The 26,519-nt window shown below is 30.9% G+C and overlaps 1 protein-coding gene across 6 annotated transcripts in view; it reads right to left on the bottom strand.

Annotated features, from left to right (window-relative positions):
• Window positions 1–1,098: 1,098 nt before the first annotated feature.
• Window positions 1,099–26,519, bottom strand: part of LOC126866628 (RYamide receptor-like) — a 369,792-nt gene continuing 344,371 nt past the window's right edge. For all 6 annotated transcript variants that reach the window (XM_050620455.1, XM_050620476.1, XM_050620465.1 and 3 more), the window contains 2 exons: window positions 17,883–18,099; window positions 1,099–6,162 (listed from right to left, as the gene is read on the bottom strand). In XM_050620455.1, coding sequence (XP_050476412.1) covers window positions 5,502–6,162; window positions 17,883–18,099 — 878 coding nt within the window. In that variant the 3' untranslated portion in view covers window positions 1,099–5,501. The remainder of the gene's footprint in view (window positions 6,163–17,882; window positions 18,100–26,519) is intronic.

Raw genomic sequence — 26,519 nt, 5'->3', positions numbered from 1 at the left:
ATTACAGCATATTATTGCATTAACTCAATGTTAATTAATACTAATAAAAGCTAATAACCAACATTGTACATTTTTCAATTGGAATTTTTAGTAATTAACTATATTGTCATTTATAATCGTTTAACTCCATAAACTCCAATTAGATAAATTTTACATTCGATTCATACGCAGAATCAGAAATAAAAAGTCGGAATAATATTGCTCTGCACGTTCCGCTGTGGCAATTGATTTTACCTGGAACAGTTTAGCTCCATTACGCGAGGGAAATGGCATAAGAATACGAGAACATACGAAGCTTTTACTATATCCTTATCTAAAGCTCACCATCAATCTCTACTTCTCCAACAGCTTAGCGCGATGTATTAATCATAATTTCGGATTTAACGTTTTGAGAACACCTTCTTACTTGAATTGCACTTAAACTGTCCGAGGAGTAGGCTTTAAATTATATCAACGTAAATTGTTGCTGTACTGTGAGTTTACTACGCGACTAACCACTTCCATTGTGACTCCACTGGAGCATTAGGATATTATCAAGAAACCGTGTAGTTTAGATCTTTAACGCTTGATATCGATCTTTATATTCTGTATTAGATTATACAACGCGTTTCGAGATAATCATTTTCTATAGGAGATTAGAAACCTCTGCTTAACCGATATTTTTAATGTTCCAAAGGTAGAGACGTTATTTCTTTAAAAGAGTGTTATTGAAATCTTCTCTTATTAGCATTAGGATCTACCGATCTATAATATTTAAATATACAGGGTGGTTAGTAACTGGTGGTACAAGCGGAAAGGGGGTGATTCTACGCGAAAAAAGAAGTCGAAAATATAGAATAAAAATTTTCTTTTTTAATTTTTCCATCGAGACAACGATCCACAGTGAGATTCGTTATAACGAGACGTGGTAAAGTGCACGCGTACCGAACGAAAATTCAAAGTCGATTTTCTCGAAAACAAAGCCTCGAACGAAAAATTTTTATTCTATATTTTCGACTTCTTTTTTCGCGTAGAATCACCCCCTTTCCGCTTGTACCACCAGTTACCTGTATATTAGCTCATTCCATGAGTAATATCGTGTTTTCATAGAATGTCAAAAGATAACATAGATGATTTTAATAACAGTTACATAATGAAAATAAATGGATGTATGAAATCATGTTTTCATTTTAATAAAAGTCAACATTAATTTAGTTAAGAACAATTCTATAGTTTTAGTAATTGTAAGAATAAAAATATTGGAATGCGCCATTCTGGCGGATTCGGTAGTTCTAATGTTAAAAAATATAAGATAATAGAGAAGTATTTATTTTCTTGCAACTTTTGTTGTTGGCTATATTCCTATTTTAGTTCAATGTATTGTTCTCAAAAACAGGATATTATAGTTTAGCATTAACACAGTCTCGTTGGAAGTAACGAATCCTTTGTATCATGGAATAGCATTTTATATAGCGCTAAATCTGTCGAATCTCAATCCTTACGCACGAACATTCGCCCTTTTGCACAATCATCTTGGATTAGTATCATTAGTGAAATTTTACACGGTACAAGTTTTAAATTATCAATGGTTTTACGTGATCGATCAAAATTTGATAAAAAAGAAAATTAGGTAAAATAAATTATAATAAAATTGTACAAATTACAATTCATCCGATTATTTTATTTCGTTATTTTTATTTTTATATGCGAGAATTAGTGAAATTGTAAAATTATAAAAAAGAAATCTAGCCCATAAATTTTACAAGTCAATTTTACGAATGGTAAATCATTCGATTATTCTATGTATGAAAGTATACATTTGATTCATATTTCATAATTAACAAAATTGTATAATTAAGAGAAACATGTCCGTAACGTAAATCTTGTCGCTTATCAATTCACTAATATCGTTAATCAGTAAATCATTGTGCAAAGGGGTCCAAGAATGGAAGGAAGTTACGCTAACAGAATATAAAATGCATCACGTAAAAAAAATAGATATTCTATGTTGTAAGTTCATGTAAAAAATTAAAAACCTTTTGTGTTTATATTAATATAGAGATTCTCTTTCACGAATGAATTGATATAAGTGTATACGAAGGAGGTTGTGACAGGTCACGATAATTATCGTTTAAGAAACAATCACGATGAACGTTTCGTCCAAACAGACAGTCCTTGGAAGAACACAACTGGAAGAATATAGACGAAAGATGGAAACATTCCCTTAGTATCAGAGTGACAACGGGAAAAAATTTCCAATGGACGGCCCGATTGCCTGTTTCAGTGTCAGTAGTAATTTTTTATTTATATTCTTTCAATGCCGTTATCAGACATAGCGCTCTTCTACTGCCCTTTTGCCCGATTTCTGTCAACGATTGGGCAATATTTACACAAAGTGTTGCAGATTTTTTCAAACAAAATTTGTCAATATATTCCATGAATACAAATAAGAGAAAAATGTTATAGATATAATTAGGTCGTTTGAAGCTCTATCGTTAAGTCATAACTGAATGTTTATGAAATTTATGAAAATCGTAAAGATGTAACAATACACAAATTACAGATAACGTATAAAAATAAATATATACTACATGTATGAATAAGTGAATGTATACTGCTGTTTATATTATTATATCGTGTTATCCAAGCGCTTTGGTAGATTTATGATAGCTATATAATAGTATATGAATTTTGCGAAATTTTCAAATTAATTGTAATTATATATCAGCACCTTATGGACGCAAATTTAAATTCTGTTCAAAAAGTTACTAATAACATATACTTTTTGTAACAATTAATTTACGATTGAATTGTGTTTACACACTGTCAGGAAGAATATCGATAACTTTTCTGTAGTAGAAGAAACAGTATCGAAATGCACTTCGAAGAATAGCAAAATTAAATTTATCTCTACCAGTTTTAACTTTATTTACATACAGGGTGGTTGGTAACTGGTGGTACAAGCGGAAAGGGAGTGGTTCTACGCGAAAAAGGAAGTCGACAATATAGAATACAATTTTTTTTTTTTAATTCTTCCATCGAGACAACGATCTACAGTGAGTGCACACGTACCGAACGAAAATTCAAAGTCGATTTTCTCGAAAACAAAGCCTCAAACGAAAAATTTTTATTCTACATTTTTTACTTATTTTTTCGCGTAGAATCACCCCCCTTCCGCTTGTACCTCCAGTTACTAACCACCCTGTATATATAAAATACGCGATACATTTTATACAGTTTTAGAAAAAACCAAAGGTGTAACTAATGATATGATAAATATTTTTAAAATGTACAAACGATATTTGACGAAAATCTATATTTCATTGTAAAATCAAATGAAAGAATAATTTTGATAGTACACAGATTAATTGGTAATGTATCGAATTTTAAAATTGCACCTCTTGAAAAAAAAGAAGATAAACACACATGTTGTTTTTCTTTCGATCGTCAAGTGAATAAATCCATAGACTTTCTTATTTACTATAAACAATCCTTCTTTGTGTTACAAATCAGCTATACTATTTATGATGCAAATAACCCGATAATAAACCGATGATTGAAATAATTAAAGCAACACGTACATTTTAATTTCCGATACAAATGGGAGATGGAAAAATTAAAAAAAAAGAAAAAAGAAAACTTTTATTCTATATTTTCGACTTCTTTTTTCGCGTAGAATCCCCTCTTTCCGCTTGTACCAGCAGTTACCAACCACCCTGTGTATCCACAGAATATACTGACAAAGTTTAGCCGAAGGATGATATGTAGAAAGCAGAAACTTAAAATATACAAAGATCTCTGTTAGTGCCTAGATAGTGATAGTAGCCATATTACTTTGGTGTTAACATTTGTTGCTAAAGATGGAGAAACAGATTTGTTTCTGTGAAACTGTAGACTTCGTCATCCGATTATATAAAATGTAGCGGCAATGATGGAATAATCGATTATGAGATAATTCTTTCTGCAAAAAGTAAATCGAAAACATGTAGAATGAAATTTTGTCCTATAGTATTTTCTTTCCGAGAACATTGATTTTAAAAAATCGTTAAATAAGAATGTACTCGTTTGAGAATTGATAAATTGTTTCTGTGTTTATAGATATTAGGAACGTTAATAGAAATTACAAAACAGAAATAGTACATCGTACTTCGTCTATAATTCGTAACAGATTTATATCGGCATGATGTATACATCTATATATATACGTAGTATATAGAGAAAGATAGTAATTCACATAAGATACATTTTTAGATATTTTATTCATTTATTAATTTATTCGAGAGCAGAATTCCCAATATTATTCTTTTTTCTAAATGCAATTTTTGCTTCTATTTCATCGACCATGTTGGACGAATCAGTATCTTAGGAAAACCAAGCTAAAGATAAAGAACTTCAAACTACGTTTTCGATTTATTTTTGTAAGAGAAATCATCTCAATATCTTTATAATAACGTCATTGCAGTTACACTCTATATGTACCTATCGTATAGCTATAAATAAATATGAAACAGACGTAATAGGAATAATTACACGTTAAAACAATAACGTAAAATGAGGTAATAGCAATTGTTGAACAATTACGGCAGGTATTCGAGAATCATTTAACGAAGATTGTAAAACATCGATATTCGAACATTATAAGAGGATGGATAATAGCACTGTTACAAGTATTCATACAGTAGAACCTCTGATATCCAAATTTTGATATTAATTGTAGCATATGCATACATAATGCTGGTGAAAACGTGTTTTAATCAACGAATTTTAACGATTAAAGCTCGAAATATTAAAAGTACACTTGAAGATAGTGATTAATATTAACGAAATTAATTATTGATATTATATATAAGACTAACCAGTTGATGTAATCTGAATATGAATATCTTATCATAATGGAACACGCGAGAATGTTAAAAACTTTATATAAATTAGTTGCCAAAGATATTAAGTGGACGTTTTCCTATCCTTTAATCTGCAATAAGGTTGATATAATCCCATAAAATGTATAACATAAAAAATATTCACGAGAAATGTATAGATTAATCGTCAAAAGTACCAGATTATACCAAATTCATCAATTTTCCAGTCAAAAATGCCATATATTGAACATATATTTACACGTTCAATCTTTATTGTTATTATTCTTTTATAGTATAACACGTACATGTGAACATTTTCTTCTCCGAACAGAGAAGAATTCGTCTTCTTGTCTTTTAAATTTAAATAACAAAGGTTCTACTGTACCAATTCAAAGTTCGTAAAACAGTCCTCCTCACTTAACAATTTGTATCAAAGCGCATTAAAACAATCAACACGAATAAATTACATAAATAAAGTACACGCGTTCGACGTACTAATTCTCAACAGTACAACCAAAGGGCAACTTAAACCATCGCAGTAATTGGAAGCATCTCGATCAGGAGCAGAAATCGAAAAATGTTTTCTATTGGACGGCGATCAATTGTATCGACGAGGACACAGGTTGTTCCAAATATTCCGATCATGATGCGCGATGTTGAAATTTAGAGCTCATAAACGTCACGTCCGTTAGGTCTACCCGCAGGTGGGCGACAGGTACCCGGACTAGCATAGGAATGGATAATGTGAACCCTGAGGCGTACATCGCTGGCACTTCGGCCACCATCCCCTCGTGTTCTCCTTGAGAAACTCACCGTAGTCTTGCAACAGCAGTAATGGAAAAGCTTGACGTAAGCGCTGCGAAAATGCCGGTCTGCCACACAGTAGAGTAAATTGTTGAAACAGGATTTCGAGAGAGCAAACCAGGCCAAATTGTAAAGAACACGAGCGCTTATCGGTCGGAAGGAGTTAACGCAGACAACGATACCGAACGGTAGCCAGAATATCACGAACATCACGCAGCTGTACATGTTTGCCTTGGTCAGTTCGTAGTCCCAGGAGAAAGCGACCGGTGGCTTATAGGAACCCCTGGTAGCGTGTCGGACTCGAATCACCAGCTTTACGTACAGGAAGGTGGTCATTAAAGTTGGCAAACCTACTAAAACCGTAGCCCCGATTATTTGTTCCATGGCTATCCCACTGAATCGGCGACGGCAGAAGTCCGGTCCTACGTCCAACGATGATTGCAGAACTACCGTCATTACAGATATCAGCCAGACGCTGATGATGGTCGCTGTTACACGGCTTGATGTCAATACGGCATACCTGCAAGTATTATGCGTGTGAAATAAAAGTCTTGATAATAATTTTCTTTGAAAAAATAGTTTAATGGTTGGAATAAATATCCTGATAGCGATAGAGGTTCCCATTTCACATGTATCTAAATGCAGCCTATCTACACATGTGTGGATGTATCCGTAGTTCAATTTGTATCATTTTTAATATACGTACACTTCTGTATTAACGTATCCATGTTTTAATTCACAAAATCTGTTACTGATATCAACAACATCAAAATAAACGTGTATATTAAATTGCTACATAAATTCTGTAGTCCTCCTTGTTTATATAAGGAAACTGTTTTACGATGAATATGATACTGTTATCGATATATGAAAGTGTATGGTTCGCGTTTCTAGAGCTTACAAAAGATAAGAATAATGTATTTTCATTAGCCTCCTTCTAACCAGGAACGTTTTTATAGTAACAGATTTTCATCTTCCTCGAACATTACGAAACAATTTAGATGGAAAAGATTGAATATAATAGTTTAGAATGAAAAGTAGAGTCGGCACATTTTTTTTAATGATAAATATGAAGATGTTTATAAAAGAAATATAATGCATTATTCACATACAGTGGCTTACGAAAGTATCTTAACACTTACCACAGAAATTTTTTATGGATATACTATGTATGTTATACAAACATTCTGAAATTTCATTACGCAGCTGTCATACTTATATTGATAAAATCTGAAACAAATCTGAAAGTATATATAGAAGTTACAGGATATTTATTACAAATAGACAACTAATAAAAAGTTGATATATATATCACGAATAATGATTTTAAATATATGGTAATTATTTATATGAAGGCATACGTGGCTGATTCTAATAACCTTGAAATATGTTGTCAAGGTCAACCTTCCGGTGGACGAATATTAGTCTAACCTAACCTATAACTTATTGATTTATATTGAAAATGACGTGAGTTCGTGCTCGCCACCTATATGCAGATGCGTTAGTTATAAGAAATAGTAACTAGAAGATAATCCTAGTTACAATCGATAGATTTAATCGATAGGCTTAAGATGCTTTTTTGTTTTTATCCCTAGTTTTTGTAAGCGCGTGCAATGAAGGTTTTTTTGGCTCACAACGGTGTGATAGATTTATCCATTCAATAAAATAATAACTATTGTGATCCTCCCTCTGAACATAGAAATATCAACAATTTATCTTACCTTATTTATACTAAATATGATTGACATCATCAATGAATTGGGTTTAGGTTTGGCCATATAAGAATGCGGTCAGCTATCTGCCAGAACGAAGTGTATACTAAATTTAATTGAAGTTTTTTTTAATAGAAGAGTTATTCCAAATCATGATCATGACGATATATTTCAAGATCATAAAAATCGATGAGGTATGCTCTCGTGCAAATAATTACCAAACATATACTTAGTACTAAAGATGGCCTCACTAATGTATCTTACTAATATAGTTAATAATTAACTGTTCAAATACTTTGTTGACTTTTGTGAAATGTTGATGCTTGCAATAAATATTTTGTAACTTTTACGTACACTTCCGTTCAGAAGTATCTAATTCCATTCACAATAAATCGATTTATTGTTAGGTGATAAAGGAAAGGAAAATTTTTAAGTTCTACCAGATAACTATCTAAAAGAAAAACAAAGGTTTGAAGTAAAAACTTGCAAACGTTATAACTTGCAAAAATGATAGAAAAATAATGAGTTAAAGCATCGGTCTTATAATATCCTAATTTAAATTTCATTATAATACTTCTGTGATAAGTTGATAAAAAATTCCGATTAATATTTGAAGTCTGCCTACAGTCCAAATTCAATTTACAGAATTATTTACAGCATTAAAAAGTTAATAATATAAATATCCAAAATTAATTGGAACAGTTATCGAAAGACGTGATGAATATGGATGAGAATGCTTAATTTAATTATATCGTATGTGTACATATAACTGATGAGGTTATTGTAATATTGGATACATATACATCTTTTATAGTGTAAGATTTCAAATAAAATAATAATGTTTAGAGCTTTTAGCATTTTCCTAAGAATTTTTCAGGTTTACCTAATTTCTTATAAGTGTCTTAACACTTATGGTCGATGATGTGTATTATCAGATTTATTTCTTTTATTAACATAGTCATAATAATCGTGTTTCGTTATAGAGCTAATGAAATCAAAATGTTTCATATAACATGCTCGATACAAAAGTAAGTAAAACAAATAATAATAATGTACTCTGGTGAAACTCATGCAGCAACCTGCTGCCAACATAATCTTAATTTTGCATCGCAAACTATTCCAGTAAATGTACTTATACATATACTTCAGTATTCATGTACTAAAATTTATACAAATTAAAATATGGATATATTAATATGTGTACATGGATATGTTAACATGTCATTTTAATCATGTTTAAAGTCATAATCTCTGTCTAATACTGTTTTGTATTTATGAAACGTTCAACTATTTCTTGATCGAAGAAATAGTTATTAAAAAAAAAAGTATCGATGAAAATTAATGGATCTTAGGTACACGCAAATTTGAGACAAGAATGCACAGAGCATTATCGTGGAATTTGAGACGCACCGAAATATGTTTGGAATCTCAAGTATTCCACAGATCGACTAAGGATAAAGTCGTTATCTAATGCAAGAGCTTTGAGTCTTCTCACACATTGCAGTAGATAGGGGCTCCGGAACTCTGTCAGCTACGAATTTCACGCTGTTAAACTACGGGAACGTGCCATAGAATGTGAAATTAGGAACTCAATCGTGACATTGGTAGGGAACTGCAAAGCAGATCCACATCAAAGTCAAAGTGTCAAAAGAGATCCGAGGCATCGCACTGGTGGAAATAGCTTTCTATCCGGGCGTAACTTGACTGTGACCGAATCCATTTGTCGCTTCGATTGCTGTATGGACGATGATGAAATATCATGCCATTTTGCCACTAATTTCCATGTGCAAATTGTTCGTCTATACAGAGTGTCTTTTGTGTAACGGAACAAGTGACTCTTTTTGGAAATAGGTATTACAAATACAGATGGATTTTCATTCTGTGTAGAATGTGCAGAATCTTAATAATTATGGTGATTTATGCTAACAATAAACGTTGAAATTTTTATATTTTTAAAATAGCTATTTGAATGCTGAATTAATTCTTATAACTTTTTAAATACTTCCTTATCTACAATGACTCACGAAGGTCATAGGAAATTTTTCTGAACAGGTATATTTATATAACTTTTAAATATTAGCGGTATAGTGAATAACGAATACAACTAAAAAAGATGGAAGACGGAAGAGGTTTGTCTCGTTCATTAATTAAAGTTAAAATGTTAGTAGTGCCATTTTCAATTGTCAAATAGAATTATAATAATAATTATAATACCTAATGATAATATACCTTCCTGCTCTATGTTAATTTCATTAACTTCCAGACAGTCATTTGATTATATGTCTTGTTTACGATAAACAAAGTTTTCTGAGTTATCACTCTTCTTGAAATGGAACAAGGAGATTCAATTAAGTTTCGTCGTAAATGTGGTAAAACTTCCACGGAAATATTTCAAATGATGAAAAAAGCGTAAGACAATGCTTGCTGATGCTAGTAAAGTATTTGAGTAGTACAAGTATTTTAAAAATGGTCGTAAATGTTTGCACACTGACGTGAAGGATGGGACAATGTCAATAATCTCTCATTTTAAGGACATTTTTGGCAAAAAGATTGGCCTTGGTAATGCATCGTTCTCCGTACTTTCCGGAACTGTTTTCCGTCAACTACTTTCTGCTTCTAAAATTAAAATTAAAGGAAACCCAATTTTTGAAGGGGAAACGATTTGACATACAAGCACGTAAGAGTAGTCCTCAACAGCATTCCGAAAGAGGAGTATTTTATATACTTATATATACAGGGTGGTTGGTAACTGGTGGTACAAGCGGATTCTACGCGAAAAAAGAAGTCGAAAATATGGAATAAAATTTTTTTTTTTAATTTTTCCATCGAGACAACGATCTACAGTGAGATCCGTTATAACGAGATGCGATAAAGTGCACGCGTACCGAGCGAAAATTCAAAGTCGATTTTCTCGAAAACAAAGCCTCAAACGAAAAATTTTTATTCTACATTTTCGATTTCTTTTTTCGCGTAGAATCACTCCCTTTCCGCTTGTACCACCAGTTACCAACCACCCTGTATATAAAAAATATATTTGTCAAAGCCACAAAACGTATATCGAGAAAGAAAGAGGATACATAAGATATTAAACAATAAAATTTGACTTACATACGATGATTACAACTATATTCATAAAATTTTGGACCACTCTGAAAATATACATAGAAGTTAGAAATTCTTTGCTGCGAACATAGATTAATAATAACTAAAAATTAGAATATAGTATATATAGTTGCTTTAAACATATAATAATTTGTACTAAAGTTGCTCGCACTAAATATTGACGTCTATTAATCTAATGGATAATTGACCGTTTAAATAATTTTGTGATTTTTGTGAAGTGTATGTTTGCAATAGATATCTTGTAACTTCTAGATACATTGTCGGATTTTTTTCAAAATTTACCAATGATGATAATCTTCTCGTGCTGTATGTCGTATATAGAATTTTTTGTACGATATAAATGATACAGACAACGTTTTCGTAAGTTGTCGCATACTTTTGTGAAACACGACTATACATTGCAATTATTTTCATATTTTCTTTTACCTTAAAGCATAGTATGTTAAAAAGACTATTTGATATATTAATGTTTATTCATAAAACAAGGATATTATACGGATATATATAGTCTTGTCCTTCTTTTTATGTAATTTTTCTAATTTTTATAAGCAATTTGTACTACAGTATTTTATTATTGACATATTGCAGATATGAGGTAATTTAATCGTCATATTTTTTTATCATGAATTATATTCGCAGAATGTATTTGGAAGATGATCGTGTGATCTAATTTCCTAAAAAAAGGCAAATTTTTGCTCGTTACTATTCTGCATTACCAGCCCAGAGAACAATGGCGTATTTACGATCCCAATTCAAAGGTGTCTGCACTAAAAGCTCGCTGAATTCTGTATTGACGTGTTAACGAACCGGCTAAAATAGTGATTACGGTCCCTATGCTTTGTGGTTTAATCCTAGCCTTTAAAGAAGCTATTCAGAGCGTTAATTCGTAAGTATTTATTAACTGAATGAACGTAAGTCAATTAAAAATATAAAATAGTTTGTAATTTGTAAAATTATTTCATATGCAATTATTAGTAGAATTGGAGAACCAATGCTTCAAAAAACATCATTGATACAAAATGAGGGTAAAGTAATTTACAATATATTATTGGGCTGTTTGAAAAGTTTGTAGCATTTTTTTTTTTAATTTCTATCAAATACTAAAATGTCTGAACTTGCTCTTAGTTGAATATTGAACAGGAACATTGAAAATTCATTGATTTATTAATAATACAATGTTGAATTGGAAGTGTTGAATTAAAACTGGAGTGTTCATCTATATCATTCACTGAATCTAGTACAGTCTTATTGGATGTTACAAAACTCATTCCACAGCCATAGTCAAGAAATTAAGTACTGTACAAAGCTGTAGAAGCTATGTGATGAAATTTCTTACCGAACATGAAAAATTTTTCAAGGAAAGACTCGTGATATTATATATAGCAAAAAGTCCAATTTTAGTTAAATCTTTCTTAACTTTCCCTATTAATCGTTTTGAACAATCTAATATTTTATCAAGATATAAAACGTATATTGAAATAACAGATATTTTATAGAATTTCACTACACAAATTAAAAATACAAAAAAAATTTTCATGATTTATGAAGAATAGCCTTTTTAGGATTATAGTGACATAAATACTGATAAATATTGATATAAATAGTGATATAAATATTCAAGAATAAAAATGAAAATACTTAATGAGACACCTATAGGCAATTTTATGCTCAATCAAACGAATAGAAACATAATAATCTAAAAACTTTTCAAGCAAAACAGTTATATTGTGCTACAAATTGAAGGGATGCCATACAAAATCTCACAAGATTGTTCACTTTATGTTTTTAAAAAACGCGATTACTATCATTGTGGTTCTGCAGCCACATATACCTAAATAAAAACTATGTAGCACATTACTAGGTTGCTTATTCTCATAAGGTGTAGCATACTCAACTACTCAATTACCCAAAGATAGTAGCATATAATCGGATTAAATAATAACGAATATAATAAAGCACATACATGGCATTTATTTTTTCACACAAATTCAGAGAATCACAAAAATTCACTGGAATATATGTTTGAACAGGATCGAAGGGTTTAATTTCTCCAAAACTTTATAAAATTATAAGATCTATACCTTCCAGTTGTATGTACCAAAACACCTTAGACGATTTGTTGTAATAATGTATGTAAATTTGACTTATATTCAAACTAATGATAAATTAGTAATTAGAAACTAGTATTGATTACATTTTTATGAAATCTATATGCTATAAATCTCAATTATTTGTTAGAAAACATAGCAATAATATATTTCATTATTTACAATATATAGGTAATATTAAGCACATGCTTACATTTCCTACCTAAATATTATTTGTTGTATTAATTTGAAATTGTTCTATCAGTTCGAAAGGGCCTTTTTAATCACTCTTATAATTCGACAATTGATGAATTTGTAGAAAAAGAATTGGTTAAGTGGTAGAAGAGTTCTATAAAGTCTGATGACTATAACAATTACATAAAAATAAAATATAGAATTCGATACTATAAATTCATTGAAAAATTTACATATAAAATGTTCCATTAACGTAATGTTGGTCTTTAATGGATGAAAGTACCTATATCAATCATCAAATGATACATAAAAATAAATGTACAGAAATGGCTGAATGGAAGGATACGGAAAATTTATCGTCGTCTTTTTGCTCACGTTTTGAATACGCGATCTATTACGATATTAATTTTAAATATGAGTGATGACAAGACAAAGAATGAATTGCTGAACATGCTGCACGAGTAACTTCTCAAACATTGTTCTTCCGTACGATAGTATAATTTATCTGCCTCGAAAGAGATATCGTAAATCTCTCAAAATCAGATCTTCATAAAACCTGATCAAGCAGAATTTACGTGCTGCATGTAGCTACTGGTAGTTCGAAAATACTGTTATCGATTCTTGTAAACGTATACCGGAAAAGATTCCTGCTCCCTAAAATAGAGACCTATATAACAATAACTAACTATACGTAGTTGAGCTTTATTCAAAAAATTCGTATTCACTGAAAATGGCAGCTATACCTATTTTTTTCTTTTTTTCACGAAGATACAATATGTAAGCTATGAACAAGTCGAGTATTATCGTACTTCTCTAGGACGAGTAGCCTGTGTAACGAAGCAACGGAGAATTCAAAGGAATCCTCGCAATTCCGTTTTGAGCATAAATTTGAAAAAATTCCAAACTTTCTCGGAAACTCGAAAGTAGAAACGATAAATTTCTATGACTTTTTTTATATGAAAGTCTGAAAGGATCGTGCATCTATTCTCGATCGTTAAGCGAGTGCATGCAACTGGATCGTTCGTAGATCTAACTATCCACGGCATGGCTATACGTGCAGGTATAAGCTTTACTTGGAAAGCATTTTAATCCCTTGTGGCCGCATTGTTGTTGGCAACAATAGTACTCAAAATTACGGTCGATTCTCTCCCTGCTAGTGTTTAGCGAAGCAAAAGATAAAGCGAATGCAAAGGAACAATTGCCATTGCTGCATTCCTCTTTACTGTAAGAACAGTAGCTCTTTTTTAAACAATCTTTCGTCCCTTTCAATTGCAAACGTTTCATATGCCTCGTGTGCTTTGTGTGACTGCTTTCGAACTTTAAAAGAGTAAAGATTGGACTTTAAAGAGTATATAGGACGTACGTCGTAATGGTATCCACGATTTTTGGGTTATGCAAAGTACTATTGAACGTACGTCGTACTTGAAGTCTCCTACAAACTTACGATGTTTTAGAAATCGGAAATTTTGAAAGTCTTTTCTATGCTTAATGTTTATTTTGCATAAATACAGAAATATATTCCATAATTATTTAAGTAATTGTAATTTTCTAAATTTATCGGAAATAGAATCTATGTTCATATTTTCTATTCCTAGTGATTCCAGAGTACTGTAATAAATTACAATGTGAAATATTTTTTGTAATGAAAAAGATAACAATAGTTTGATTGAAAAAATTGCTTAAAAGCTAGAACTATAATTAATAGTTAATAGAACTATTAAGAATTTGTATTACATTCTAGAGAAGTTGTGACATGCTTATAAAGTATATATTTTTTCTTTTAATATAACTGAGGAAATGGAAGAAACGTACTTTGATGCATAATTATTCATATTTGTTAAATAGTAGTAGAGTATTTTAACGCTTAAAAACATTTATCTAGAAACGAAAAATGAAATGTATTTATTAAATGATATATTGTTAATTGTTAATCTATTATTTACATTTATCATTTAATTTATTTGAAATACTATTAACTAGTTTACACCTTTGAAACGAATTTCCTAATTGATTCTAATTTATTTTATTACGGCAAATTTGTTTTTCCTTTTTTATCGAAAAGGAAATATTTTCGAAATCTGTCTAATTTGCAAATTCATATAATGTGCAATTCGTGTAAAATTTTGTTTATATAAGTTCTTTTATCTTTATGAAAAGATTCCACCCACTTAACTAGGTTATCAATAAAGACATATCTATTATTCCATAATTTCTGCTTGATATTTGTCATAAATTATGAAGAAATCGTGGATATCATTATGATCTAAATTCTTTCGTTCTAAATAATTATTTGTGCTCACTAGTGACGTGTCATAAATTACGTGCTGCTCACATAGCCGCGTTTGTATCTTGGGCAGCTAATTATTAGCAGCAGCAGCTATTAGGGCAGCAATATAATACAAGAGAAGTTCGAAAAAAGTGAAAAAATTGTTCTAATAAGTAATAAGTGCAACAGAAGGAAGAAACGCTGTCATGCAACTTTTATTATATCTTTTTTCATCTAAATGTATTTATATTTGCACGAATTACCATAATCAAAGTTTGAATATAGGGAATTTATTATTCGTTAAATTGGTATCGTAGAATTTACAAAATATTACTAGAGAATATACGATATTTTTAAAGTGAGAATAGAACTAAAATTTAAAGATTATTGAAAATCATTGTAAATAAAAGATGTTATTACTTTAAATGCTTCTGTAATTGTAACTATGTAAAATTAGGTTAAATTATATAAATGTAAAATTCTAAAATGAGGTTATCATAAAAATAAAAATCCCCCTTCCCCCAGGAAATAAGTTCTAAACTAATCGAAACAGAAATAATTTAAAATATTAACATGATTATACTTGAATTAAAAAGGAAAGATAATTTTAAAGAAACTAACGTACAATATTAAAATAAATATCTCTGTAAAGTTATATCGACGAATCAATAATATATTTCATGATTTTTACGACAGCAATGCAACATCCACGTTCTTAGAACATCTTCTATTGATAATGATTTTCAAATCATCATGTCAAAGAATTTAATAATAGGATTTTATAAATTATCTATTGATTAAACCCGAAATTCTAGATTATAGTGAAACTTATTTCTACGTATTAAAATTATTTCGATATCATTGATCAGTATTGCAAGTCCCTGATTTGCGTCAAGTGACGTTTGTTACGTCCCAAACTGATTGTGCTTGGATCGCGAACTAATCGGGTTAACGAGTAATCGGATTACAATGCGATTACATTAAGAAGGGTTGGCTTTTAGTTTTTCTACATTAATTAGAACCGTTCATAGAAATCAAGGATTTATTCGATTCTCAACATTACAATGACTACTCTTTAGATACTCTTTTCTTGTGAACTAAAATATCTAGGATTTACGTAACAGGATGTATTAAGTAAACGTTAAAACGAAAGAAAGCAAAGAGAGAAGCAAAAATTGAAAATCGTTCTTGATTTATATTAAAGAAAGAATTACTTTTTCATCCATACCGTTACCTTCCATTCCTTTATTTCTTATTATGTGCATGTAATCAAAGAATTATTCAACTAAATATTATTTTAATGGTTTTAACTTTTATCTCTACGCATATAGAACTTCCGGAGTTTTTTTGACTGGAAAATATATACAAACAATTTGTTTAAAAATATTCAGATATTTCATTCGGAAATTAAGTGTTAATATTTAAATGTTTGTAAAATCGGTGATATTTTGATGTAATAGATCCAATAAATATCGCTAGCGCATGGTTCCTTTTCCCTTTCTTGTCTGTTACATTTTTATTTTGTTGAACTTCACATAAACGTTTCACTCTTGAAATGTGCTCATTCGCAATTTCTATTTCGGCTGCAGCATCATTATAATTATCATTAACCCATTGGCATATAGAGTGTCTCGTGAAAACCTTTGGACACGTGCCACAGAAAGATTTGATGTATATTTATGTTGTATGTATTATACAGGGTGGTTGGTAACTGGTGGTACAAGCGGAAAGGGGGTGATTCTACGCGAAAAAGGAAGTCGAAAATATGGAATAAAAATTTTTCGTTTGAGGCTTTGTTTTCGAGAAAATCGACTTTGAATTTTCGTTCAGTACGCGTGCACTTTATCGCGTCTCGTTATAACGAATCTCATAAAAATTTTTTTTTTTTTAATTTTTCCATCGAGACAACGATCTACAGTGAGATCCGTTATAACGAGACGCGATAAAGTGCACGCGTACCGAGCTAAAATTCAAGGTCGATTTTCTCGAAAACAAAGCCTCAAACGAAAAATTTTTATTCTACATTTTCGACTTCTTTTTTCGCGTAGAATCATCCCCTTTCCGTTTGTACCACCAGTTACCAACCACCCTGTATAAATTCCATTAGCACTAATGAAACGCTACTGATACGATTATATTGGTAAAAGTCAAACCAATGGAAAAATGTATATAGAAATTATAAGATATTCGCTGCAAATATGTATTTAGTAAAAAGTTAATGTACAGCATAAATAGTCATCTCAAAAATATGATTAAAAAATGGTCACATTGAATACCGAAGCTTATCAATATAATGCATAATTGTCTGTTTAAATATACCCTGCGAAATATATATTTGTACCAAATATCTTGTAGCTTCTATATACAATTCAAATTGATTTTAAAGTTTAGCAATATAATCATAATACACGAGTTTCGTATCAATGCTAACGAAGCAAAATGTTTTCTATAACACATACATTTATAAAAGGTTTCTACAAGTGTTGGAATACATACTTTAACTACTGTACATTTATTGCATACATTGTACACATATTTATTGTACACATTGCCAGACAGTTCGAGATATCGTGGTTGTTTCTTTCTAATTAGGATTTTAGCAGTTCAAGAATTCAATGCGTTTAACGTTTCCAGGGCTAAATGCTTTTTGAGCAGTTGGAAAAGATTTTTCATGGATTATTAATAGCAATAAATGGTAATTTTGATCGCTAAAAAAAATGGTTTACACAGGAACATTTAGTAGAGAAAACGTTAACGTGAGAAAATCATATGTCAATGGGTTACAATTAAAATTGATCAAAAACAATGGTTTGTACGTTGAATTGTAGTGAAGTGTAGTATGAGTTATAGTCCTTACCTTTCGGGTGGTAAACACAAACGAGTATAATTTTCTGCAGCTATAGTGGCCAACGTCAACACCGTCACGAGAAAGCAAAGTGCCTCGAGAGTACATTCAAATCGGCATGTGCTTAATGACTCTTCATGTCCTGCCAGGATCACAATCACTGATACCGGTATTACAAGGCCTGTTACTAATAGATCTGCCAATGCAACGTTCACTAGAAACGCATTTCCTGGAACGAGAGAATATAGTTTGGAGTTAATTAAAATGGATAACCGTATTAGTTAATTGTTAGATGAATTCTGAGAGTATCATATGATTGATATGCATTCAAGGAGCAATGAAGTAATCCAAAATAATTATTATTGTGCGCAATACATTACATCGAATGTTGTTGAATATTCATGTTCACAGTACATAGCATGTATTTTTAAAAGTATAAGTATTATCACACTTTTACATTTCACATAGGACATAGTAATCATATGATGAAAGAATTAAAAGTTTGACTAAATCAGATATAAGCGAGTTGTTGATAATTTCTTTTGATCTATTTTCATCTAAATTTTATTATTCTCATTTTCAACAATTTATTTGAGGCGAGCACTTTTGAAAGGTCTTGCTATTTTGAAATTTTAAATAATTTGTGGCTCTGCATGAATATGTTATTCATATGAAACGTGTTCGATTGCTTTACTTTCATTTAGAGATATTTTATTACATAAAATTCTATTCGTTCATATTTTATTCGATTAACACATTTTTTGTGTCATAAGCAATGCGAGATTTTTAAATGTATTGACTTTAGAAATTGGAAGTTTAATTCATGTTTTTATAATGGATGGATAAAATAAGAAGTACGCTGAATTCTATAAACAATTTGACATTTATTTACTATCTATATTTATTATTTATTAATTTATTATTTTACCAAAATTAAAATTGTACAATGTAAGTTACATACATTGCAGTAAATATAAATATGTACACAGGTATTAAATCGAACTAGGTATTTACCTTTTGAATCTTTAATTATGTATCTATGTTATTAACACGTTCAATGCGGGAAGGTTCCTACGATTCCTACTCTCTGTGACGAATATTGAAAAAAAATTGTTTAATTGATTTTACTTCAAAGATTTCGAAAACAAATATTAGATTGTTAAAAAATATTTTTAGAGAATAATGTCGACAGACGTATAGATGTTGTTACTGAAGTCGTTGTTACTCCTCCATACACGTGTGCATGATACATATAATGTCTCAACATTGAATATGTTAAGCATAACTTCATTCGCTTCATTTTTATAAACAATTATTCAATACCACACTGAACGAAAATTATTAAAAATAAAAATTAGTTATTTGCAAAAATTTCGAAAATACATTTAAATTTAATATTAATAACACTTATTAACTTAAACATAATAATTAATCTTGCTATTAGTATATTTAAATCTAATGTGCACACAACGATCTAATATACTGTTGTTATTTCTATACTCATAGGTAGGATCAGGATAGAAATAACAACAGGTTATGGGCCCAGGTGCAATAATTAGTTATTATTTTTATTGAAAATATTATTAATAGTAATAATATTGAGGAGCGCAGAAGATAACCTAAAAACAAAAAAAAGGGGGTGCGTGATCGATGATTCAGTATTGAATATCATAAGGACGCTTTATCGAGTATACAATAATTGTTTACATAATAATACAATTATCAAAAAAAAAAAAGAAAAAATGTCGAGCGGGGCGAGTTTAAGTATTGAAAAACTAAACAAAGAAAATTACGACACGTGGAAATTGCAAATGGAAGCAATACTCATTAAAGATGACTTGTGGGAATATGCAAATGGTTCAATAATTAAACCTAAAGCAGCGGATGAAGCCTCTTTATGGAATAAAAGGAACGGTAAAGCCAGAGCCGATATTATTCTTACCATAAGTTCGAATGAGCTATGTCATGTGAAGCATTGCAAAACTTCACATGAAGTATGGAATAAATTAAAGGAGGTTTACGAACCCAAAGGAACCCAAAGGAACGCTCCTAAAGCAATTCACGAAAATGTCCTGTAGTGAAAATATGTCCGATCACTTAACCCTTAGAGTGCTGAATACTCGCGGCTTATGCGTTCCGTACGGACGGCGCGCGGCCAGCGCTGACCATCGCCGTGGACGGAGTACTTTTTCGCTAGACTGAACTCCGTTGATTGACTATTCAAAGCGCAAATCGTAATAAGTTATAGTAATTCTTTTGCACGAGATTAAATGATTCAAGAGCGTTATTTTTTAGTATTAATTATTTATTATAAACATTGAAATTTACAATAAACTAGAATTTGGGTAATAAACTAGAAAACAATAAACTAGAAAACTAAATTTAGTAAATATAACACGAGTTAATAATCCAGTTGCGTGTGAAAAATTTCAAAACAATTATCGATACATAATCCGACATCGCATTTTCTGCATTCGTATCGCGTGTCGCTCCTTCTCTTATTTTTCACACAAACAACACGTTTTCTTCTTGATAATTGTGTCGTGCCGGCACGATTAGGGCATTTTGACGGAAAATGCCTATCAATTAAACGAAATGGTAAATCCTCGGACTTTCTCTTTCTTCCTCCTAACATGTTTCTACGTTGGAAATATTTTCGTAAAACGTCTCTTATCAACGCTAAATGAAATTCACTAAATTTTTGTTTCGAAGCAGTAGATTTTTGATATAAAATATATGCATTATATGCAAGGAATGCATTTATATTTATCTCACACAAACGTAATAGTATTACTTCTGCGTAGGTGTTAGGAAAAATTGACAAACGCATATATGCGTCCTTAATCCATGCCAGACACTTACAGAAAACGCATTTATGTGTCCTTAGTCCGATAGCTTTCGGCAGACGCGTATATGCGTCCATAGCACTCTAAGGGTTAAATAATTTTTTCAGCCACGTGGATAAATTAAAAGAAATGAATATTCCAATCGCTGATGATTTATTGTCAATCCTATTATTATATAGCGTCCCGAATACATACGAAAATTTTAGATGTGCAATCGAATCGCGGGACCAATTATCTATTCCAGATGCGCTTAAGATAAAATTATTAGAAGAAGCTAATTCTCGTCATAATTCAAATGCCGTGAATGATCACCAAGAAGCTGTACAAGTGGAAGATTCAAATAAACACAAAAGGTATGATAAAAATAGAGATAACAACACATACAATAAAAAATTGTATAATAACATTATTACCGTAAATCATAATAGGCATGTAATTCAATGAAATATTTTTATGCAAAAAGTTTACAAAATAAAGTGCAGAAAATAAAATTATCATGCACGATCTCGATCCATGTACACAGATTAATACATTATAGCATAAAACATGAGTGTGTTGATAAATGTGTTGTAAATTATGCAGATCCATTCCGCAAATTAGAAGTTATGTACTCTTATAGACAATCTGATTGATATTCCTAAACTAATTTCTCATTAACTTCACTAATCCAATATCTATTACTAGTAGTACATGCGTTAATGACTTATTTGTTGTTGCGAACAAAGTTGTTATTCGCAAACTGTGTAAGTACTTACGTTAAGTATGCTATTCTAGCACATGAAGATTTAATTTATAAACGCATGATTAGTTCAAACGTTGTATAATGAAACTAGTAGTACATGCGTTAATGACTTATTTGTTGCTGCGAACAAAGTTGTTATTCGCAAACTGTGTAAGTACTTACGTTAAGTATGCTATTCTAGCACATGAAGATTTAATTTATAAACGCATGATTAGTTCAAATGTTGTATAATGAAACATTTCGAAACTGTACACTTATATGGTTTAAAGACACAAAATATATTAAAGAGATAAATATTTTTACTGTACGATTAGAAAAACATATGAACCAAGTATATATGGTGAAAATAATCGTTTAAGTAATACAATAATATCATTAAATATTAATTATACGTATTGAAATATTAAATAATACGATAATAATACAATAAATAAAAAATACAATAATCGTTACTTTCATTAGTCGTATAGCACAATTTTTAAAACATTTTAACGTAACAACAAATAATCCCAAATACATAGCTATAAGTAACAGTAAAATTTCTACAGAAAATAGTTAAATAAAAAATAATATAGTACATGTAACGATCTATCAAATCTTTCAACCTATTTTAAATAGCGATCTTCTTCAAAATAGCTAAGTAATTTTCGACTTTCCTCCAAAATACAGCGCAATTTATGTTTACTTAATGTAGTAAACAGATAATATTAAATAAATAAATATTAAAAATCTTCAACTAAAGATAACAGTAACGACTCCAGAGAAAATACTTTACGATTTCATTGATGTTTATATCTTATAGGTAAATATTCTCAATCATTAATTCTTAGTTTAAGTTCACTCCACGGGGTTGATAAGGGTTGGACTATGTTAAATGGAAATGTGGAGGTGACGAGGAATGGGAAACAGTGATAGATTGCGCGATGGTGAATATGAAGGGTTGGCACAGAATCACCTTCTTTACAATAACAGCATAAAATCAGATTATCTACCGACAGAAGCAACTATGAGTGTAGGAGATACAGAAGTAAATAAGGAACATCAGAGAGAAGTACAGGAGAAAATATAAATACAGGATTGGATAAAAGAAGGAATAAAAAGATACAAGGAAGAGATACAAAACTTGAAGTTGTCAGAAAGCGAATTAAGAGACGATTAAAAAGGACTGAAAATGGTATTGAGGAAAGCAACACGAATAAACGAAATAAGAAAGCACGAAGTGGAACAAGGAAGGATAAAGTGTTGGGATACGGAATGCTGGAAAGTGCAAAAGCACTGGAAATATGTCTGAGGAAAGTCAGGAAAGAAACAAGTATAACAGAGTATCATAAGGAGAGAAGGAAGTATAAAACATTATGTAAAGAAAAAGAAGAATGAAAAACAGAAGAAGAAATAGAAGAGGTAAGGAGTTGTAGAACAGAGATAGAAATATGGGCATATGTTAATAGGGGAAAGAAGAAGAGATAAGGGGTAGGTGCCCGAATAAAGATGGAAGAGTGGAAATAACATTTCAAGAATTAGTTACAAGGAAACGAAGAAAAACTAGAAGTCGAATAGGGAACGATCAAGACAAACGAGGGGTATACAGGAGAATTGGACGACAGAGAAATAGAACATCAGATAGATCAAAGAGGAGGGAAGCAGCAGGCAGAGGCGGGTTAAAAAATAAAGTACGGATAATTACAAAGGAGAAGTTTGAAGAGAACTAAAAGAAATAATAAAAAAAAGTATAGAATGGACAAGGCTTCCCGAAAGACTGGAGAGAAGGAGAAATAGCACACAAAGTAGGCAACTGTAAAAGGATAATATACAGAATATAGTATATAAGACCTACGCAATGGTGCTGAAGGAAAGGCTAGGGAAAGAAGAAAATAGAGAGAAAGAAAACACAAACGGGATTCAGAGGAAGACGAATCACGATGGATAACATACATGTACATGTATATTAAGACACACGATAGGAAACAAATACAGAGAAAGGAGAAAAGTTCTAAGGCTTCTTCTTCGATCTAAAGGCAGCCTTCGACACTGTAAATGGGAAAAAGTTGTGTGAAATGAAGAGGAAGAAAAAGATAAACAACCAGCGGATAGAAAGAATAAAGGAAATCGGACTTATTGCGCATCTCTGTCTCAAACCTGTTAGTATTCAGAAATTTTCTGTGCCTCCTTGTTTAATTCTGACCCTGCCGCATGTCTCTTTATACAAGTCCAGTCTTGTTCACGACTTACATCGCAAATTTAGAGGAGGATTTGAGAAAGGAAGAGGATGGAAAAAGAGAAACCACGTGCCAAATGCGAAGATGTCCAAAATGATAGCTCTTGGAGAAACTAGAGGGAGGAGAAAAGTAGAAAAATGGTCGTGGGAAGGAAGAGAGCTGGAGCCAGTAAAAGAATTGAAGTATCTAGAATCTAAGATATATCTTGAAATAAAATCCAGATGATGATCGACAGATACGAGAAGCGGTGAAGAGAAGTCAGTATAGCCATGAAATGGGTCTAGGAAATTGGGCAAAGGAAATACAAGAGCGACTTAAAAAGAAGGATTACGTTATTTGACTCATTGGTAAAAAGTATGCTGTATGGAGTAGAGACAGGAAAAAGCAAAGTAGGTTGGAGCTGATATGTATTAGTCAGGATAAGCATTTGAAATAGATATTAGGGTTTGATTGGAACACCTCAAGATATACAAGGTGGTTGGTAACTGGTGGTACAAGCGGAAAGAGGGTGATTCTACGCGAAAAAAGAAGTCGAAAATATAGAATAAAAATTTTTCGTTTGAGGCTTTGTTTTCGAGAAAATCGACTTTAAATTTTCGCTCGGTACGCGTGCACTTTATCGCGTCTCGTTATAATGGATCTCACTGTAGATCGTTGTCTCGATGGAAAAATTAAAAAAAAAATTTTTATTCTATATTTTCGACTTCTTTTCTCGTGTAGAATCACCCCCTTTTTGCTTGTACCACCAGTTACCAACCACCCTTGGGACCCGGTGTATCGCTCACACCGGCTCCCGGGCCCCCTTTCGATCGCAGCCGGGACGGTCATCGTGGAGGTTTTAGTCGATTGGAGTCCGGCACTACCACGCCGCTTTTCCCCAGAAGCGGCCTGGTGTCCGTGCGGATTTCCTCCACGTTAATAAAAAAAAAAAAAGTTACCAACCACCCTGTATAGTAAAGAATGAAATAAACGGAAACAAAATTAGAGTAGAAGCAGACAGAAGAGCAGTAGTATTTGAAGAAAAGATAAGGCGAGAGACAGATAGTGAAATATTAAAGGAATATTTAAAGGAGATAGAAAAAGTAGTTCGACGACGAAGTAACAGGAACAAAGGGGAGAATTTTACCAAAGAAATCTATCTATCTATACAAGTCTATCAACAACAGAAATAATAAGAAGAAGAGGTCTTGGAGACAAAATATGTAAGAAAGATCTTTTTTCGTTAAATTTACATATACTCATTATATAGAGTTACTTCTATATGAAATACTATATATTCTATATATTAGTGTGGCGTTTAAAATTACGTAACTTTAATAAATAAGCTAAGTAAATTAAGTAACTTAAGTAGATAACAAGTATAAGTTTTGTTGTAGTTTAGAAATATGCAAACAATAAAATATATTACTACTATTAAATAATTAGTTCTTTTTTAACGTTTCATTTACCGTAAACTTATGTTAAATTAATATTATTTATTACATTTATATATAGTGTCCCGTAAGTGGTAGTACAACCCGATAAAGCATGATTTTACGTGAAAAAATAAGTCGAAAATATAGAATACAATTTTTTCATTCGTTTCTGAGAAAATCAAGTTTGGAAATTTATCGAGTATACTTAGATTTGGCTAAACACTGACTAGGTATGAATAAACATCTGCATGATGTTATTTTACATGCGAAAATAAGCCAAAAATGTGAAATAAAATTTTTCCATTTAATATATGCTTTTATATCATTAAGTATGAGTATTCATAATTCAAAAGAAAATACAGATGAAATAAGCGAAAATTAAAAATTTCGTTTGGATATCAATTACATAATTTTCGCCACAGAATAGGCGACTAATTTAATAATAAATTATTTACATCATTCAAGGAATTCCTTAATGCTTTAATAAATACTTATTCGAAAAAATTGTACCTCGAGTAATCTTTGATCAGTGATACTGTTATTTTTAACATTAAAATATTATTCTACTATATCACGTTTAACAGCTTGTCGATGCTGTTTTTATGAAGACCATTCTTTTCAATTAGGGCAAATGAGTCTGTTCAGCAAATTACGTTTACGAAAGATATAGATCAATTCAAATATCGTCGCGTGAACGCATACGAGATTGGATACGAAAAGAAGTCGACATAAAGTAGAATTTTCAGGGGAAAAGTCCGACTTTTTCTCGTTACTACGCATCACGATATAGAGGGTGTTTCACGCAGCAAGATACAGCTACATCTTTTAAACAATTAAATACAAAAATAATTAACAAAATGAAAATTAGTGTTGGTAAAAAAATTGTATTATATGTCCTTCACTACTTTGATGAATTTGTGCACATTAACACGCACATTCATTTTTTTTGTTAGGGTTTATATATCACATTTTTCGTTATGCGCATGATACTGATTCGAATGTAAAGCACGAATAAAAAAGCACGAAATTGTAAAAAAATATTTCATAACAGTTCGTATAAAATACATATGTAGAGCTTTATAATATAAAAGTAGGTGCATGAAAATTATTTGTGAATATATAGCACTGTAGGTAATGAAAATCGAATCCGTAATGAAAGCGTTAATACGATTACAAGATGCAATTGCACTTTTCTTTAGAGCGAAATTATATTTTATTACGAACGAAAATTATGCTTTATTAATACTTCGTACGGTATTATTTGTATATATTTGTATGTATTAATAAAATTACAAAGAACAACTTCATAGTCTTTTTTTGAATATAACTGTACAATATTTTGTTCACGATTTTTTGAGTACTTAAATTTTTCTTTTAATAATAAATATCTCATAAATTATTTAGTGTTAAATCACTTAATTTAATACTGT

This window comes from Bombus huntii, chromosome 1 (assembly GCF_024542735.1).
Source record: "Bombus huntii isolate Logan2020A chromosome 1, iyBomHunt1.1, whole genome shotgun sequence".
In the NCBI taxonomy this organism is placed as follows: domain Eukaryota; kingdom Metazoa; phylum Arthropoda; class Insecta; order Hymenoptera; family Apidae; genus Bombus; species Bombus huntii.
The sequence above is the reverse complement of the archived record's forward strand: the minus strand, read 5'-3'. Positions and strand labels throughout refer to the sequence as shown.